This window comes from Rhyacophila brunnea, unplaced genomic scaffold (genome assembly GCF_057557595.1).
Source record: "Rhyacophila brunnea isolate RB1 unplaced genomic scaffold, BYU_Rbru_1.0 scaffold_7, whole genome shotgun sequence".
Taxonomy (NCBI): domain Eukaryota; kingdom Metazoa; phylum Arthropoda; class Insecta; order Trichoptera; family Rhyacophilidae; genus Rhyacophila; species Rhyacophila brunnea.
Genome location: NW_028233339.1, coordinates 31,299,097 through 31,319,849, shown reverse-complemented (window position 1 = coordinate 31,319,849; position 20,753 = coordinate 31,299,097). Strand labels below are relative to the sequence as shown.

Sequence of the window (20,753 nt, the reverse complement as noted above, 5' to 3'; positions counted from 1 at the left end):
AACGTTATTAATATATTATTAAGTTTATATCGTGGCTATCCATCATATTGGTTGCAATTACTTGCCACCAAACAGCTGATTAACAAATTGAATTTAGTAACATTTACATATATTAGAAGATATCATTTTTTGGTCACCCCACTCTTTATTCACTTGGACAGTGTTAATGATTTAAATTTAATTAAGATAACATTATTTACTTTGGACCAAAGCATTGTCGGCGATCTTTGAATATTACCAGTAGAGCAACAATTCCGGACCACATGTAAAAAAATCATATTTTCAATTCTCAAGGGCAATTCTGTAGAGCGTCCCCTTAAAGCAAAAAAAAACTGTAAATAAAGGATAATAAAAAGTAATCGGTACTTTTTTAAAACCGTGTTATTTCGAAACTGTTCAAAGAGGATCGGGTGTATCTGTATCCAGACATACAACATATCAAAATGAAAATTCACAGCTAATTCGAGCATAAGAAATCACACAAACATATTTTGAGTTTTATATAATATACTAGCTGACCCAGCAAACGTTGTTCTGCCATATAAATTATTTCTAGTCAGGGCTCCAAATGAACCGGAACGCACCGGAGCGCCGTTCCTATTCGTTAAATCGGTAAAATTTTCACTCCGTCTCGTGGAATAGATAATTTGACCGTCTGAGCTGGATAGGCCATATAATAGAAAATCTAACACTTATTTTTATGAAAAAAACACATAAACTTTGATAACTTTACTATGTAAAAATCTTCAGAAAACTGTCGAGCGCTCCGGTTCGTAAATTTTTCCATTTCGAGCGCTGTTTCTAGTGAATATTTTGGTTGTTAAATAAAAAATAACGAATGTATCGTAAGTGTGTGGGGATGGGATCTATGACAGAAAGAGGAATAGAGCGCTGTAGACGATGACCGCCGATAAAAACAAAAAAACATCAACCATTCATTTTCTCAATTCAAAATGAGTAATGATGTTCATAATGAATGAATTACCTGTGACAGGATCTCGTTGTTTAATGTTTATGCAATATCCGTCTTGTCCCTTCCAGAAAATTAGCGGATATTAGAGAGCGTCGTATGAACGGTGTGTGTCAGCGATGAACTCCAGATTATTGTTTCTTCTTCGAATCACGATTTCTCGCGTCGATGTGCGGTCGCCAACCATGATTCCAGCAATGTCGTCAACAACAGTCGCATTGAATCGACGTACGTGCTCTCCCGCTGGTGTTTTATCAGGATTGATGACAATAGCGTGATTGTCACTTTGCAATTCGTGCATGTGTGCTTTGAAGAACTTCAATAATTCATTGTGCTCATTCAACAGGGCGTCCAGTTTGCCGACGATGCGCCTGGCATTAGGCAAATTAAGGCTATTGTAGCCGCAACGTGCATCCACATGATTGATGTCCTCACCGCCGCGCCCATTAAGTAGATTTGTAAAAATGTATGTGGTTCGTTTGGCATTGGCAGCAATGAGCCTACTTTGTGGTATACTTGGCCTTTGATTTTGAATGTAGAATATAATTGTTGACCATTTGCCACAGTATTGTGAACTATTTCTGTTGCTCCGGACGAAGTCATTTGCAAGCATGAATTGAATGTGCGAATGGACTTCAGGAACATGTTTGAATCTGGAACCGTGCCGATGAGCAAGCCGTTCAATGGTTCTGGTGGTATCTCAATTTCTGGTAGTTGCACTTTTCCTGATGCGCAACACATCCCGGCTGACTCATGTTTGAATTTGAGCGCATGACAATGGGGACATTCTTTGTCCATAGCACCAATCAGCACTTTCGGATGAGCGGAATATTCAATATCTGGCTCGTACTCGAATGCGAGACGAAGGAACGAAGCGGATGTAAATGTTCGATGTACTTGTTGGCGTTGTCGGTCATTTGCTCTGCGTGTGTTAACTACAAACCGGCGCGCTTGGCTCCGTTCCAATTGTCGTTGTTAATTTCGTTGAGCTCGTGCCTCTTGTGATTGAGATGCACGCAATTGCGACATGCTTACACGCACGTTTTTGTTATCTTGTTGGATTTGTTCGTCTGTTCTTTCTGCTCTACTATTTCGCATGTTTGTTGCTTTATTCGTTCGACGGCCCAAATGACCCCCTTGCGTCTTGCTGGCATTGTGCACTGTAATACACGCACATAAAAATAGATAAATTAAAATAAATCGTACAAAATTTTGCACGCACTGCGTTGGGATATGCCGAATGAAATGTCAAAATGACGCGACGCGTCTCTTGAATTCTTCTCGGACGTAGCGCCATCTGTCATAGAACAACATTAATAATTTCATTCTGAAATACGAACGATGGTTAAATTTGTTCATACAAAAATAATAAAATCGCGATTAAAAATGGGAGGGTTAGAGTAGGAGGGTGAAAATTTGGGGTTATAGGTATTTTTTTATGCCAAATAATAAAAAAAATACAAAAAAAAATTGTCAAAAAAAATAAAAGAAAATTTTTCTGGATAGAGATACCCTAATCACCTAGCAGTATGAAATATACTTGTTGACCTATTCTCATACCTAACAAATATACATAAAAAAAATCATAAAAATCGGTCGAGCCATTTAGGAGGAGTTCGACCACAAACATCGTGACACGAGATTTTTATATATATAGAGATATAGAGACTATACTTACATAGTTCTACGTATACAACATTTTCGTGAAGATTGAATCAGACCATACATTGTCCTTGATTGGACTTCGGGTCAACAAAGTGATCATTGGTAATAATTTTTTGGGTTGTCACTTCGTGAGTTCTTCCTTTTTTCATTGATGTTTCAGGCGTATTTTTAAAGACAATTTTGGAATATTTTAAAGAACATAATCTATAACCTGCGCCGTCTTCTAAATAAAATGATTTGATTGTGATCAGGAAGGAAAATTGATTTACTTCCAGGCACGCAGAAAACACGGCGGAGCTGTTCTATCTTCAATCAGAAGGCAACATGGTAGATTATCAGGCGTGGCGAAAGCGGCCGCCCACCGCTCAACTTCTGACTTTCTTGAGGTCACACCGGCTGGAGGCGGGCGATGATGGGGAAGAACTCTCCCGGAGCCTCGGACACCTTCCGACCGTGCCACCAGAATCCACAGCTGGACCCAACGCTGCGCCTCGAGGAGCAGAGATTAAAATCCCCGGAGTAGGCATCACCCCTGTGGCTGTTTCCACTACGCTACCCGCTGCTGTCGCCCAGCTCACCCAGCAAGGTAACCGTCTTTTCCTGCCTCTCGCCCCCTTATCTTGATTCACATGCATATTTGTTATAAAGCATAAATGAAAGCGTTAAAGTAAGCCATACATAAGTATAAGTAGTACAGCGGGGCGCGGGCTGGTTGTAGGTTCCGTTCCCGGTCGGCCGGCCGGCGGAAGACACGGAATGGTCTTCGCTCCGCATCGCCAACACTCCGCGGCCGCACCCAGACTCCCAGGTACACCACACCTCCCACACCTTCACGTGCACGCTCCTCCTCACTCACTCTCTCGCCCTCTCACCTCACGCTCATACCAATAAGTGACACCTGCATTTGTGACGATGCATCTATGCATCTATTTCTTGATATTGAATATAAACTTGGTATTGAACTTTCTCGGATATTTTCTAATAAATTCATATCCGTCGGTTGAACGGTATCGTATTAGGTATGGTCAACAGGTTTTTTGGTTGCAAAACTATTTTTGATTGATTATGACAATATCTGTAATTTTATAACATTGCATTTATAAGTGAGATAGTAAATTTTGTCAAGTAAAGATGATAACTGGTAGACTTTTTTTAGTGATGAAATTTGATTTATCCATTGCTAACACATCTTATTTGTATCAAAATTTTATGTTTTAAAACCACAGAACTTCAATGATGATTTTTTATGTAAAATGTCTATCGTCAACAAGACAAACTAGTTGGGCCACTCCTGCTATATATCATTTATGATGGTATCTTTAGATACTTTCTTTTCTTGACCTGTAGCTTTATTCTAGCACTCGTGCTTACTGTTAACACGAATTTGGCACTGCGTATATATAATATGAATTACCGTAGTAACAAACAATGGGCATATACCTTTAAAGTAAGTTTGCTGCTGCTAAGTTTTATGTTAACTGTAAACACAACTGCCCGAATAGGGCCACTAATATTTTTAATACCACTAGATGCTCGTCGCAAATTTGGGAGCAATCCTTTGACCAATTCAATGTCACATCTTTACGCTTCATTTAAAACCCGTTCATGTATACTATAGGTACTCAGCAATTATAAATTAAATGTATTATTTTCTAATTTTCCTCATGCATGTTTCCCGAACCGCTTCTTACTTAATGTGGCATCAGTGTCGTAGGATCGCCGGACGCTCAGCGATCGGGGGCTTAGCTTTTATTTTCATTTGCGGATCGGAGCGACGTCGCTCGCACGGTCTCTGAATGCCATCGCTTTCGGTGGGCTTTGGATGTCGCCTCAAAATTACGATTTGCATTACATGCCCTCTTCCTTTTGCAGGTGGCACCCCTCTTGTTGTGGAAAACCAGTCCGGCGCGACAAGAAGTAATCTCAGTCACCCACCGGCCATGGCTTCCAACGTCGCCTTGTCCAGCTCTCAAGAACAAATTGTTGAAAAAGCGAAGCAGGTTACGGAACAATGATGCTATTAAAATAAATATACAGCCACTCGCTCTCTCTGCTGTCTGACATTTTCTCATTTAAATTATTTGCATGTTGTTGCAGGAAGCGTATGTTATGCAACGAATATGCGAGCTGCAGAAGGAGGGGTTGTGGACGGAGAGGAGGCTGCCGAAAGTGGTTGAACCTCCCCGCCCCAAGGCCCACTGGGACTACCTTCTGGAAGAGATGGTCTGGTTGGCTGCAGATTTCGCCCAAGAGAGAAAGTGGAAGAAAGCCGCTGCCAAAAAGGTTTGTTTAAGCTTATGGGTTGATTATAATGATTTTTTTTTTTAATATTGTGAATGCGTGTTTAATTTTTCTTTTTTTTACAGTGTGCACGTATGGTACAAAAACATTTCCAAGAAAAAGCGTTGGCTGCGCAGAAAGCAGAGAAAGCTCAGGAGTATCAACTTAAACGGATAGCTGCATTCGTAGCTAAAGAAATACGGATATTTTGGTCGAATGTTGAAAAGGTAATTACATGCATATCTATCTATAATTATAATAATATTTATCGAGACTAGTGTAACCTATCCTAACTTCAAAAATTATTCAGTACAAGTATTTTATTGTTGGGAATTGTATTGGAATCATTTGGTTTGATAGGATTGAATTTTCGTTTTTAATCGCATGCAAGTGTATAGTTTTAGAAACTGGCTATGTGATTTATGATTTTTAGATGGTAATTTGAGTATTGTAGTGATTCGTTTGTAATGTTTATCTATAGAATGCAACAAATAAATTGTTCATTTTTTACAGTTGGTAGAATTTAAACAACAAACTCGCATGGAAGAGCAGAGAAAGCAGGCTCTCGACCATCATCTCAGCTTCATTGTGGATCAGACTGAAAAATATTCACAGCAACTCGCCGAGGGCATGCGCAACCAATCGCTTTCAAATTCCACACACAATTCCAGAAGAAACTCTGCCAGTATCTCCAGAACCGATGGTAGTTTTCCTAAAATAATATCTACTCAGTTTTCTATAATCTTTATACTGTCTGAAATTTAAATACAGTGAAACCCTGATTCTACGGTTTTCAAGGGACCGACCCTAAAAAATAAACGATAAATGCAGGATATATAAAACTCGTTTTTCCCCTGGATTTTTTTTGACGTCTTGAATTATTTTCAGTTTCTCGGCTAGAGTTCTAGTTTTCTCCATGGGAGGCATTTTAGTTACGACTTATAAAAATTGGTGATACGAGATGCGAGGCAAGCCTGAGCACCGACCGACCTGTGCAGACAAAGCAGCGAAAGCGAAATGAAAAATATTCAACAAAAACGGTCAATCGGGATAATATTTGTGACGGGACCATAATATTTAGATGATAGATCGATGAAAACAATAAATCGGGGAACGGTTAATACGTGATTGTTTAACCCTTTTACTCCTATTCAGCCGATATTTCGGCCCACCATACCTATGCGAAAACTCCATCTGGGCCGATCCATCGGCCGAAAGTTTGGAACCAAATTTACGATTTATTCAAAATTTTTTCCTTTCATATTTCGTCTGGTGTAGACAAAGCATTATATTCGCTCTGTGTTGGGTGACTAATATTTATTGTTATGTCCCACTTGTTTATAATTGTGTCATACCCTAATAACTCACATGTCATAATTGCTCTTGCTGTCAGTACTTGAGACCAAGTTCTGATATTTCTTTTAGTTGTTTTATGATTCATATATCACATTAAAAAATCAATTTTGTAATTTTTATGAACTGACAGAACAAACAATGGATGTCCACTGTTCTTTTGGTAGGATGGTGAAAAAATACATGAATAAATATTATTATAATTGATTTAGTGCTTTGAAACTCATTTTTTTGAAATTACTTCATTCCCATATCCGTTAGTCCTCGATACTGTATCGAATTCTCTTGCGATTTCGTGAATTGAATAATATTCTTGAATACTTGACACTATACAATTTTTTTGATTACTTTATAAAGATTCTATTTCATAGAGAAATAATAATATGCTTATTTTTTTTCTGTTACTAGATAAGAATAGATTATACTATAAAATTTGATATAATATCAATTATAAATAAAAGAATGTTGTCACACTTGTTTTGTAGTTCAAACATAGTTTTATCCATTCATTTCTAAATTAATATTGATAAATTATTTTTTCTTTTGTTTTATTGATGTAAACTATCAATATTATTACTTATTATTGCTTTATACACCATTGAGAACACACAAAAAAAGTTTCAAATTTTTAAAACGTGTAGAATTATTTATTTAAAAAAAACTAAATCGAAGATTTTTTGGCAAAAAACGCTTGGGAGTTTTCACATATGCTAGGCTAAATCAGCTAGGAGTAAAAGGGTTAACATTGTTCTCATGGGTGTTTGGCGGGACTTTCAAAAATGAATAATCCGTGCGGGAAAACAATTTATGCGAGAACTGTTGATCGGGGTTCTACTGTATGGAAATTAGCAGAGTAAAAGAATGTTTTGAGTTTTATTAGGTACATGAATTGCGTGGTGTAGATACTTAATCAGTGTCTGTGTCAATTGATGAGGATTAACAATTTCTCCACCAGGTTCTGATTTCTTGGATTTTTTCGATTCTCAAGATTAGAGAAATCAATTTTTTCAAATTTACCAATTACAAACTTTCCCTTCAGAATGAAATAGAACATTTTATCAAAAATTCCCAGGCAGTCATATTTTCAATTCAATTTCCATAGCTTCTCTTTTTTAGTTTTTGCTTGTTATCAATACTTTCTTGAGAAACAAGAACAAGAAAATTTTTTATTATACTATTTTGAAGCAGTATTCCTGGGGTTGTTTTTATTGCTGTGTTTATTTTAATTCATATTGGGTGATGAGATTGACCCTGACTTGAATGCGTAACAACTTTTTTGGGAATATTAATGTGTACTCTCTTTCAGTGGATTTCTGCCCGAGCGGGGCGGTGTCCACGGACGACGAGGAGACGATATCAGAAGTAGAGAGAGAGGAACCCGGAATGAATCCTCATCCCGAGATCGAAGCGCTCAAAAGAGAGTCTCAGATGGAATTTGATGAGTTTCTGAACGAACTGCCCAAAGACTATCTTGCGAATCGGGATAAAATTAAGGTATGTTATCACACGACAATATGAATACGGTTTGGATTATTGGAAAGAAGGTTTGTTCAGGTGGCTAATACGGTGTCTTTTTGTTTTTCAGTTGTCGGATGAAGAATCTGAAGTGCAGGATGACGATGCAGATTTTGAGGCTGACGAGGATTCGCGTGACATCTGCGACACCATCAGCGAAGAGGAGAAGATGGATGATGACGATGACCACAAAAAAGAAATTGACACCCTCAACGCCGAAAATGAAATGAGCATCGAAGAGCTGCGGAAAAAATACAGCGGGACCCCCAAAGATGTCAGACCTGAATCTCCATCGGAATCGGAGCGAGAAGAGGACAGCGACGAGGATTCCACCGAAGATGAGGGGAGTGACGACGGGCGGTCTTCTGACAGCACGGAAGAGGATGAGCCATGTGAGGGACTCGATGCTCTGGTCCACAAAGACTTGGAGAACCCCGCAGAAGACGATCATCGGATGGAGGACGCTGCGGCCATCGCGGAATCCCTTCAGCCCAAGGGCAACACCCTGTCATCCACGCGGGTGGCGACGGAGGTGCCGCCTCTGCTGAGGCACTCTCTCCGTGAGTACCAACACATCGGCCTGGACTGGCTGGTCACCATGGAGCAGCGCCGCCTTAACGGCATCCTGGCCGATGAGATGGGGCTAGGCAAAACTATCCAGACTATCGCCCTGCTGGCACACCTGGCCTGTGAGAAACGCGACTGGGGGCCTCACCTCATCGTTGTACCCACATCTGTTATGCTCAACTGGGAGATGGAGTGCAAGAAGTGGTGTCCCGGATTCAAGATTCTCACTTACTACGGGACACAGAAGGAAAGGAAGCTGAAGAGGACGGGTTGGACCAAGCCTGATGCGTTTCACATCTGCGTCACCTCCTACAAGTTGGTCATCCAGGACCACCAGAGCTTCCGCCGGAAAAAGTGGAAGTACCTCATATTGGATGAAGCCCAGAACATTAAAAACTTCAAATCTCAACGATGGCAGTTGCTGCTAAACTTTCAAACCCAGCAGTGAGTATCAATGCATTGTCGTCCCCGAATGTCCATTCAATGTATGTTTCCCACAGTATATACCTCTCTTTTTCTTTCCTCAGGCGACTCCTGTTGACTGGGACTCCTCTCCAGAACAACCTGATGGAGCTGTGGTCGCTGATGCACTTCTTGATGCCTGATATTTTTGCCTCTCATAGGGAGTTCAAGGAGTGGTTTAGTAATCCCGTGACCGGCATGATTGAAGGAAATTCAGAATACAACGAAAATATTATCAGGCGCCTGCATAAGGTCAGTTTCGCCCCTTCCCAAATTGTTCCATTTCCCTTTGTGTGCAATTCGTTGAGACTCATTTATGCTGTGATTTCAGGTCCTACGGCCTTTTCTTTTGAGACGCTTAAAATCGGAAGTGGAGAAACAGATGCCAAAGAAATATGAACACATAATTATGTGCAGACTCTCTAAAAGACAGCGATTTCTGTATGATGACTTCATGTCGAGGGCTAAGTGAGTTTATTTTTACCTATTCATTAAATTTGCAACTCATGGAAATAGTAGGCCCTCGTTGTCCAGTGTATCAGGCGCTTGTCTTTCATCCGGGGGTTTCGGGATTGATTACTGGCGAAGTCACAATATATTTATGTGATTTTCTCAACGTTCACCTGTCATTAGCTGCCCATACACGTACAGTTTGAGTAGCAGGTTGAACATGGCACAGACAATAACTCTACGTTAGTGGGCACACCACAGATTAGTTCAACTACCCCATTTAAATCTATCGAACTGTCAACAGACGTACCCTTAACGTACAGTTATTGTCTGTGGCAGAGCAAGGGTCAAAAACCATGGAGGTTAGGTTCGCGGAGATAATATACAGGGGTAGTGTTTAAATTAGTTTTAAGAAGGGTATACTTGAACGATATTGATACACGAATAATTTTACTTTGAATTTATTATGATTATAATTGTTTTTATTAGAAACAAATTGACATAAAATACACACAAATGACGTTGGTATAATAAATCATGATTTCACTAGTGGATTGTGTATTTTATCGATTCACCGAAACAATATTATGCACATTCGTGTGAATATAAAATATGATCTATAATCTTTTCTTTTGAATAAATTATTCCCTTTAATGGACATATGAGTCAGTATTTATATATTTGGTCATATTTTTAGAATACGGTAATATTTATATATTGATTTTTATACAATAAATTTAAACATGCCACAAAATTATATTTACATCAATCATCAGTATAATAATTAATTACTATGATATTATTAAAATATATACGTAAATTTTATTTAGATTTACCGACATTGTCATTCACAATTAGGTAGGTATATTAATTTATGTTGTGAACGTATTAAATTAATAATTTGTAATATTCACTACATACAATAAATAAAATTTGAATACTGAGTTATTAGTCTATATTTTCAGAATAACTTTTATATTATATTATATAAAATAATATGTTTACATAAATAATTATAACTTCGTAAAAACCTTTTACAAAACTTTATTATTACATTATTAATAATAAATGAATTTGTATTTTATAACAAGCAACACCAGCTGCAGTTGTATTGCGCGGTATATTCTACTTAACGTTACCAAGATCTAGTGTCACCCGAGAACTTTTGGCGAGTCGAAATTCCAACAGTTTTACATAAACACGGGAGTGGGGGGCCGCCGGCAGTTTGAACCTGGCAGACATCTGACAGGTCGAAAACCGTCCGTCTATGGGCGCAGCAGATTATCTACCAAAGATAACTGTATGGCCGCCATTACGTATTAACTGGCATGTTCAACCTGTTACTCAAACTGTACGTGTATGGGGACCTATTGGGCCTCACGGCCTGTTCTAGTATGTATTAAAAAGAATGTGTAATATAATAATTATATAATTTTTTTTGAATAATAAATTAAAAAGAAATCATGGTCTGCATAGAATTATCAATTCAATAGCCTCAAATATAATAATTAGGAAACACATACTTCCCAGTTTTTTCTGATAATGAAAGTAGCCTTTCCTTTAACTGTTCTTTTTCTTCCAAGGACGAGAGAGACCTTATCTTCAGGAAATTTACTGAGCGTCATCAATGTGCTCATGCAGCTTCGAAAAGTGTGCAACCACCCCAACCTGTTTGAAGTCAGGCCGACCATATCACCTTTCCAGATGGAGGGCATCGACTATCGGATACCTTCCATCGTGTACAACCTCAGCACCTATGACCCTCTCAAGGTGAAAGTGAAACATGTTGTCAATATGATTCCATTAAATGATTTTAAAGCTTAAATTCACTTATAAGTATAAGTATATTGTTCTCTGAAAAGAGCTCTTGTATAGTTCTCATCTTTAAAATTGCACTGTTATTTAGTTTACCTTTTCCAGTCGGAAATATCTTACACAATTTTTTAAATATTTTTCATTGTCTACACCTGCTTGAACAACGCATGAACCAACATGCGTAATTATTGATTTTCTACATGTAAGAGCATAAAAATATAGTTACAGAGATTCAGTTGCTACTTTTTGAATTTAATTGTCTACATTAGAACCTCAATTATCCGGGATAATTGGGGATGCAAGTAATTAAATAATTTTCCAAAAATATTTTTCATTCATTTTTTGCTTACGCTTCTGATAATGAAGTCTGAATAATCAAGGTTTCTGTGCAAACCCCTTTTTTTCAATGTTGGTACAATTACCATACAAAAAAGTATTCCTGAATAAGTACATTGATATTTATTAGTAAATTTACCAATTGGTTAATTTTTTTTTCCACTTGTTTCCAGAGTGTAAATTTGTCAGCAATGAACTTGAACCTTCTGCACACGGAGAGATCGGTGAGCGCATTCGAGTCGCATCGAGTGAGATCACTTCAGACTCCACGGAGACTCATCGAAGAAATCGACACTTCGCCTCCGCTGCCCCCCCCCTGCCCCAAGGCAGCTGTGCGCATCCACGTGAGCGTGCGCGCTATGCCCCTCTCTGCCCGCCTACCCCTGCCCGCTGTAGGAGTAGGAACTAGCCCCCGGATCTCTTCCGCCGACTCCTTAGGAAGGGTCGTCCACACCCGAAGCGATCTGAAGCCTAACGAAGGGGGACAGGTGTCCGCTAAGAATTCCCTGTCTCAGCCCCTCACACCTCTCATCCTTAAACAGCTGGCCAATGCTAGAGCTCCTGCTGCGCATTCTCCTCTCGTAAAACCCACACCTGAAACGGAACCCCAAGTTCGCAGTGAATTTTATCAGGTCAGTCGATTGTCCATCTTTGCGGTATTTTCAACTTGTGATTTGATATAAATATGTACAATGTAATCTCGGAAATTCGAAATCCAAGGGACATCAAAAATCTCAAATTATATTTAGAAAACACGTGTCTACTTACTATCCAGTCTTTTCTGAAAACAGTAAAAATTTTCTTTCACTGTTGTCATCAATGTGCTGCTGGTGCAGTTAGCAAAGATATCGGTTTTTGTAAATGGAAGGAAGACACCTCCATTCGAATATAATCTATTTAGTTCGGCACTTAACTTTCATCAATGTGTCGCGTCTATGATTATAAAGGTTATAATAATTATTGTTAAATAATAATGATATTCTTCTGCAGCCATCCATTGAAGAATTATTAAAGGCCAGAAGAAAAGCTTTGCTCGCAATGTTACACGATGTGAATGAGAGACGGTGCGATGCTTGCCCTCTCTACGGCGAGGACTTGCGAGAGGCGTGTGCTGTACCCGCTTTCAAATTCTGTGACACCATCCAAAGGGACGTCGCCACTGTTGAAGGATACGCCGACATGTTCAGTGACATATTTAAGAGGTGAGGAAAAATCTGGGACCAAAACAATAAGTGCAAATGGTCGCAACAACCTGTATTCACCGGTATTTCTGGTTTTTAGGTTTGTCGTTTATATATGTGGTGCGATGGGTCCCGCGATACGGGGCAATATAAGCCATGGAACACCCTGGAGGCTGGAGGAAGAGAAACATATTGAATGTGAAATTAGGAATGCAGCTAAACCCATCATGAGTTTATTGCATCCAATCAAAACGCACTTGACCACGCATTTCCCTGACCCTCGACTTATTCAGTACGATTGCGGTAAGTGAAGAACCTATGATTGATTAACTGTTTGATAAGAATTAATCCATCTACTATTCTTGTTTTAAAAACACTAATATGGAATTTATGAAAATTGAATCTGATGTTTTTTAACTGTGAATAATTGTTTTCTTTTGCAGGTAAACTTCAAACCCTAGACAATTTATTGAGAAAACTTCGAACTGAGCAACACAGAGTGTTGATATTTACCCAAATGACCAAGATGCTGGATGTACTTGAGGCATTCTTGAATTTCCACGGTCACATCTACCTGCGGCTTGATGGCACGACGCGCGTTGAGCAGCGCCAGATGCTTATGGAGCGCTTTAACAGCGATCCGCGCATATTCGCCTTTATCCTGTCCACGAGGTCTGGCGGTGTGGGCGTCAACCTTACAGGAGCTGACACAGTGGTGTTTTACGACTCTGACTGGAACCCCACCATGGACGCTCAGGCCCAAGACCGCTGCCACCGCATCGGGCAGACGCGGGACGTACACATCTACCGCCTTGTCTCAGAGAAGACCATCGAGGAGAACATTCTCAAGAAGGCCAATCAGAAGCGCATGCTGGGGGACGTCGCTATCGAAGGCGGGAACTTCACCACCGCATATTTCAAGAGCGTAAGTTTTCGATAGTCTCATCATCTTTCATTTCTCACAGTTCATTTCCGAGTCTTAACACATTTTGCGCAGGCTCCCGTACAAAGGCACAGGTACACGCAGCGGGCGAAAACCAGCGGAAATTGAAATAAAATCGAATTTTACAAAAATTGCTCTATCTTCCAAACTATCAGCTATTTTTTAATGAAATTTCGAATTCACACTCATTATATATTGCTCCCCAGTGCTGTGTTTCTTTTTAGAACAAATTGTTTAAAATAACGTAAGTACATGGTGCTAATCACATATTTAAGGTAGGTTTCGTAAAAAATATTCCATTTACTATAAATAAATTCCCGCAAAAAAATTATTATTCTAATATTTGCATAAAGTATGATACTTATGAAAACACTCACCCCCGTGCAGGGGGACGTCACAAAATGTACACATATAACTAGTCAAACTTTTCTTTTTGTGCACCGAACACACCGACACTGTCTTTGTGGGTATTTTTTTTTACCACCGGTAACAATTTTTATCATTCGATGCTTCTTCATATCGAGTGATAACCTACCAGGATGATCACTTTTAACCACTCTTCTCGGTAATCGTGATGTAGATGACCCTGCTTCTTCCAAAATTGCGTAGGTTTCGACGATATGGTCGGCTGTCCAAAATTTGCTTATACTACGCAAAAACTGTTTGTAGTCTTTTTTTTCTTAGTTAGTCTTTTGGTCGGATTTAATACCTTATAAAATGGACAATTTAACAAACACATGACAACTATCTTTTTCCATTTTTTTGTTCTTCGCATGATCGAGTAGTAAGAGAGATACTGATCCTCACGGTCAACCCCTTTCATATATTTATTATATTCTATAACACACAGCGGTTTCCAAATGTGTAGTCGCTATCACTGTCGCTGCCTAATTCAGGTAAATCTTCGCCAGAATAGGCAGACAATTTATCGTCGAATATTTCGTCATCGCTTTCATAATTGTCTGAAGCCATTTTTGAAAGATTAAATAAAATATCGATTACTTAAATATATTTCACTTGTAAAAACATACCCGTTCTATAGCGTATTTGAAAATTAAATTCTGATATTCAATATAGATCGTAGTAGATTACAGACATCTAAATAACATTGGTTTCCACTCATGTAATAATTTATTGCTCCGCTCGCATACCAGCGTTATCTTGCCGCACAATATTACAACAAGTGCGAAGAATGCATTCCGTCGATCACGAATTGTCGTCTTTTCACTCGCTCACAAAGGATATTATTATAGTTGAGAAAGAGACATATGTATTTATCACACATCATAAAAATATTCATATAATCGCATTCACAGTACAGCGAACAAACCATGTTTAAAAAATACATCGATATTTCACAAAATGTTGTCTTCCTGCTCACCCATCAAAAAATAAACAAGTGTGAAAAGAAGACAGATATAGTTTTAGCCATCTTATCGTCTACAGAAATATAGTTCGCCGATTTATCGACTCTAGACAAATTTCTTTATCACGCACAAGCTCTCATATGGGCTGCGCAAGAGTATGTGTGTAAGTAAATGAAACGACGGTATATTATTTTTTTTTGTAGATGTGTGTGTAGTTTGAAACATTTTCAAGCCGTTGGCATAAAATATTCGTATGCAATAATCGGGTAGAAATACCTTTCCCGCACTTCAAGTGGAGCCGGCGTAAAGGGTATTTCTACCCGTCCCGCCGACAAGCACCGGTGCGGCGCGCGGGTAGAAATACCCTTCCCGCTCATAATGTGTTAAGACTGAAGAGATGCGGGTTCGAATCCTACTCAGTCTTTTCAAGGATTTTTCCAATGGTTTCTAAGGCTATTCCAAATTATTTATTATCAATGAAAAATGGGCACATTTTAAAATGTTGTGTAGTTTAAAAAATATTAATTTTTCATTAAACCTTGATTATTTACGTGATCAGAAATGGATTGTTAGGTCTAATTTAGCTGGCGGTTTTGTTTCGTTTTAGTCGACAATACAAGACTTATTCGATGTGGGCAAAGAGGAGGATGCGGGCCGGCGAATGGAGGTGGCATCCAGAGAAATGGCAGAAGCAGAGGACGGCGGGGCCCCTGGTGGGGGTGGTGTGCTAGCGTTGGAGAGTGCGCTAGCACAGTGTGAGGATGAGGCGGACGTGGTGGCGGCACGGTCAGCTCGTGCGGAGGTGGCTGCTGAGCTGGCGGAGTTCGATGAGTCCATCCCCATTGAGGAGCAATCCCCTCCTGAACAGCTAGAGCAGCCGCTCAGCAAGGCCGAGCTGGAACTGCAGGCTCTCATGCAACAGGTGCGCTCTCACACACTCACTTTTTTACAGAAATTAAGCAACATTCTCAACACTTTTATGTGTACATTCATTATACCCAGACACTCATGCGACTGCATTTTAAGTATAACGACGATGACCTGTCCTGCAGGTATAACTTTGAGCTATTGCAACTTGTCGCATCCACAAGTGGTTGTTGAATGCACATGGCCTAACATTTATAATTTATTATTAGTATTGTATCGCTAGTGTCCATTGGTGTCTTGTCTTGTAGACATGCTGCATGTGAGTATCAAAGCAAACATTGGATGCCTCAGATGGTTGCACCAATTCACGAGTGCCACAGGTTTTCCACTGACGCAGGTCTTGCATGTCATCAAATGCCGAGGTGAGGCTATTCGATAACTGAGTCATCCGGCTCACTATCTTCACTCATGTCATCCTGACGAAGATGAAGCAATATTCCATTCACCTAAATTATTTTACTTTGTTCCTGGGTTTGGCGCCTACTACCAATGAATTTCATTTTACTCTATTAATAAATTGGTATTTAGATCATAATATTCAGGTACGCTCCCCGAAATTCATAAAAATTTTGCACTTCGCAAATGAATTTGTCGTCAGAAACAGTAGTCATAGTGCAAATTCAATCAAAATCAAGCAGTGTCTTGTACAGTATAACCTCGATAATTCGAAATCCAAGGGACTATGAAAATTTGATTTCGAATTAGCAAAAATCACTATAAATCGAATTTTCTGGTGAAAAAAAAATTTTGTCAATTTCATAATTTATTAAAATACATATTAAAAACGTAATTCCGTCAGTTATCCAAAAAAGTATACTTAATAATCTTTTTTCTCTCTGAAAACCATTTAATGGCTATGTGCCAAGATTACTTGTAAAACATGTTTTTCACATTAATAAAATAATGGATTCTGAATTTACAGTAAAACCTCGTTAATATGAATTCCACAGACCGAAAATTGAAAAAATATTCGAATTACGAAATATGAAATGTATGGGGGAAAAATATTTTTTTTGATTTTCATTAATTTTGTTTACGATCATAGATGTGCCTATGAAATATCCGATTCCGTGTGTGTTAGTGGGTCATGAAATGTCAGTATTATTTATATTATCTTAAAATAAGTAATTTATGATGTTTTAAGAAGAATCTGTTGCAATTTTCAATGACTGGCTCATGAAATAGTGTACTTAATTACGATTTATTGAATATTTTTATTTCGCATTTTTTCGCGAAAATTTCTATTTACAGCGAATTTCGAATTATCAGTGTTCTTATTAACGAGGTTTTACTGTTTAAAGTTTTGTGCAGTTCAATGTAATTGAATTCGTTTATCGAATTATCGAGGATCTACTGTATGTACAAGTAACTCAAGTGTGAATAGCGTGATTGTATGCTGTGTTCGGTCAGCCGTCACGTCAAATTACCTTCAATTATAAATAACACCAATTTGTATACATAAACAAAATTATGATGACAGTATACATAGTTGCTAAATCTGTTGATTAGTGATGTCACACGTCAGTATTATGACAAATTTTTTTATAATGTTGATTCTCTTATAATAATTTAAAAAAAGTAAATTGTCAAGAAGTGTGCACGTGTCCGAACTGCACTGTATAAATTGAATACTTAAGTTTATAAACTTTAAATAATTTATTCACTAGAGTGCGAAAATTATAAGTTTAAGTGTCATGGCCATGGTCATAAACACTAAAAAAAAAGATAAAAACATAATAAGTAGATACAGTAAAGAAATTTAAGACTACAATCTCTGTGAGATACAGTTTGTTATCGAAAAGATTCATTGAAAGTAGGTAATTAATAAAACCCGCAATTATTTTGTATGAGCACATTGTTCAACATGACAATATAATTACATAGGTGCACAATAAAACACTAATTAAAATACTAAAATAAATCACTTAAAGTAGTCCACAATTTTTCCTTGTCTCTTTTTACGATCTATTTCACTTTCGCTTATCAAATATCTAGCAAATTGGTCGTAACTATTTAATATGTTGCAGCATATTTGATGTCCCCGACATGTGCCTTTTTATAATGTCAAGAGCTTTAAATAATTCAACTTTCGACGGTAAAGGAGGCGTTTCATCGACATCGTTTTCATCTTCCGAAATTGCGTCATCGACTACGTCTTCATGCTCTATCGCAACTTCCGCGGTCCCCGCGTCATTCACAGCAGATGTCACCAAGCCGTCGTCGCACGAAACAAAATCACAGAAATCAGCCGGGTTTAACAACGCATTTTCTGGTATCGATTCCTCAACTTCCGGAATTGGATCGAGCGGGTGGCACGATATTCCGGATTTCTTGAAACAATTTGAAATTGTTTTTTTAACTACATCAGCCATTGTCACAAATATAAAATAATAAAGTCTGTCTTGAGTTAATAACACTAAAAAGACAGTCACAAAAACCCCAGTCCGAATCATTATCGATAAATAAATGTCATAAATAAGCAAAATACGAGAATAACACAGTCACAAAAACGTCAATCCGAAACACTATCGATAAACACAGGTATACAATATAAAAAATGTCTCTAGCCACACATAAAAACAACGAGACTAACTACTAATTGAAATACACGGGTATTATGAATACACGCGTTTATTTGTTTTCTATTATATCGATAATTTTGTATGATAATTTGTACTGCACGAATTCGGTGTGCGGCCGTGGGTTGATAACAAATGAAACTAACTCACCTGTGCGTTCCTGTTACTACGCGACGCCAAAGCGTCATCGCTATAAGGCCCCGTCCAGCGTAGGCGCGTTCTTCGGAGCATTGAGCGGCGCGCGCAACTTAAACATATAACCGTGTGTGAAAATGTTGTAGACTGTCTTGATTTGGTTATACATTTGAGTTGCGCGCGCCGCTCAAAGCTCCGACAAACGTGCCGACGCTGGACGGGGCCTAAATGTACTAATCACTGATTCGCCCACAGCTGGCGGGAATATGTATGAATTTCAAAATATTTTGAGTAAACAAAAATAAATTTCGATTTATATGAATAATAATTGCTCTTGCGGACCAAAATTCATTTCGAATTACGAAATAATGAATATTTCGATTTATAACGAACTTTTTGGATGATAAAACAATTTTAGGGGGTAAAAATTGGGAAAATATTCGTTTTAGAGCGAATTTCGATTTAACGGCGTTTGAATTCCCGAGGTTCTACTTTATGTATAAGTTTACATTAACCAAAAATTTAAGTATTATTAAATGCACATTCAATTTTGATATGAGTGCACAGTCTACATATTATAATTATGTATTGTGAATCTGACTAAATAAAAGTGATTATGTATTATGGTGCCCTTGTCATTTTGCTCTGCCTTTCTTGACTTTTTGATTGACATGTGTGCATTGGTTTTTTTCTGTGCTGTTCTCATTTTTAAATGAAACTAAATGTATCTTGAGCAAAAAGTGATAATGTTGCATCTTTTGCAGTTATCTCCGGTGGAGCGTTATGCTATGCGGACGGTGGAAGCCGGTGAGGCGGCAGCCATCGCAGAGCAGCAGGCTGCAGCTGAAATGGAAAGGCAGAAGAGAGAGTGGGAAGCAGCCAGGCGCCTATTGCAGAGGCCACCCAGCCCTCCTCCGCCTGACCCCGCCCTCGATGCCTGTCTCACTTTCTCAAGGAGGGACGCGGCTAATCAGGTCTCAGATCGTCCACCTAACAGACGCTCATCAACCGTTAGAAATCCTCCCGCAGCCCGTAGGACGCCTGGGGTTAGGCCCCTTCGCCTCCGGAGTGGGCGGAGAACGGTGCGGTCTGATCGCAGGGCCACTCGTGAGCCGTCCGACGCTGAAAACAGGGATCTCGCGCCTGAAACGCGGCCGCCTGCTGCTCCACCGTCTGATAGAGACTCTGATCCTAATTTTTCTGACCCAACCGCCCCAGTAGATTTTTTAAATTCTGACGTTCCGAACGTCCCCGGGGAAAGTCCGCGGACCAGATCCCGGGGTACGGTTCAGATCAATCTCTGGACTCTGGATGTGAGTCCTGTTCCCCCTGACCCCGGCGCCCTCGGCAAGAGTGGCTTCCGAAACCGCAAGCGCAGCCTTGCCTCCCGCCCAGAGTCTGTCGTCCTCCGCCGGCGGACGTATTCCAGGAGCAATCGCGATGGCCTAGATCGGATCATTCTTGATCCCCGCGAATCCGCCGATGCGGACGACCGTCCCGTTCCCGGCCTCGACAACGGGTCCGAGGGAGCTGATGATAAAGAGAATCCTCCCGTGGAGGACGTTTATGAAAATAATGAATCTGTAGATTTAAAAAACGAGGCGAACGTGGTCGAGTCTCCCGTGAAACTTCCAGGGAGAGATTTCTTGCCTAAAAAGAAAAGAAAAGTAGGGTCAGCTCTCCGTGGCGTGCGTAATGTTTCAAAGAATGGGCCGCTCGACTCGTGGGTCACGAGAAGGGCGAGGTCTGTTCCTGAAGACGGGCTGTCGTCGATGATTATATTCAAGCAGCCCGTCATCAGCATCACAGCGCTGCCCTTTCCCAACTTGGAGCCCGCTCTTAGAACGCGGCGGGCATCTTGCAATCCCGAGAAGGAGACCCTGGCGAGGAAGACTTCCAAAGTCTCCCGGGCGGTCGGCAGGCCCGGCAAGGCCGGTGAACTCATGAATGAGATATGAAAGCGAACAATTTATTTTTAAGCTCGGTGTAAATATGCTTTAACTGAATCTAGGATCTTTTTTTAAATCTAAATTAAATATATCTTTTTTATGTTGAAACTGTCAGTTCTTAACCCGATCGCCGCGGATGGGACATATGTTGTTTTTTACATAAGCTCTGATACTGGGCGGATGTCGCAACTGTTGATATCGAAAATTGAAATGTCGGTAAAGTAGGAAATACTTCACGCATAGTATTAATTTTTGTATT

At 39.4% G+C, this 20,753-nt stretch overlaps 1 protein-coding gene across 5 annotated transcripts in view; it reads left to right on the top strand.

Annotated features, from left to right (window-relative positions):
* The window catches only part of dom (domino helicase), a 49,606-nt gene that overhangs the window by 10,130 nt on the left and 18,723 nt on the right, over window positions 1-20,753 (top strand). For 3 of the 5 annotated variants that reach the window (XM_085958002.1, XM_085958001.1, XM_085958005.1), the window contains exons 4-20: window positions 2,911-3,221; window positions 3,354-3,443; window positions 4,508-4,635; window positions 4,733-4,918; window positions 5,002-5,142; window positions 5,429-5,618; window positions 7,575-7,762; window positions 7,854-8,794; window positions 8,878-9,064; window positions 9,144-9,280; window positions 10,846-11,032; window positions 11,587-12,045; window positions 12,404-12,615; window positions 12,695-12,897; window positions 13,038-13,519; window positions 15,512-15,826; window positions 19,310-19,519. In XM_085958002.1, the coding sequence (XP_085814128.1) occupies window positions 2,911-3,221; window positions 3,354-3,443; window positions 4,508-4,635; window positions 4,733-4,918; window positions 5,002-5,142; window positions 5,429-5,618; window positions 7,575-7,762; window positions 7,854-8,794; window positions 8,878-9,064; window positions 9,144-9,280; window positions 10,846-11,032; window positions 11,587-12,045; window positions 12,404-12,615; window positions 12,695-12,897; window positions 13,038-13,519; window positions 15,512-15,826; window positions 19,310-19,519 (4,567 nt within the window). Of the gene's footprint in view, window positions 1-2,910; window positions 3,222-3,353; window positions 3,444-4,507; window positions 4,636-4,732; window positions 4,919-5,001; window positions 5,143-5,428; window positions 5,619-7,574; window positions 7,763-7,853; window positions 8,795-8,877; window positions 9,065-9,143; window positions 9,281-10,845; window positions 11,033-11,586; window positions 12,046-12,403; window positions 12,616-12,694; window positions 12,898-13,037; window positions 13,520-15,511; window positions 15,827-19,309; window positions 20,611-20,753 lie in introns of those variants that run through there. The other 2 variants (XM_085958003.1, XM_085958004.1) reach the window with 2 other exon arrangements.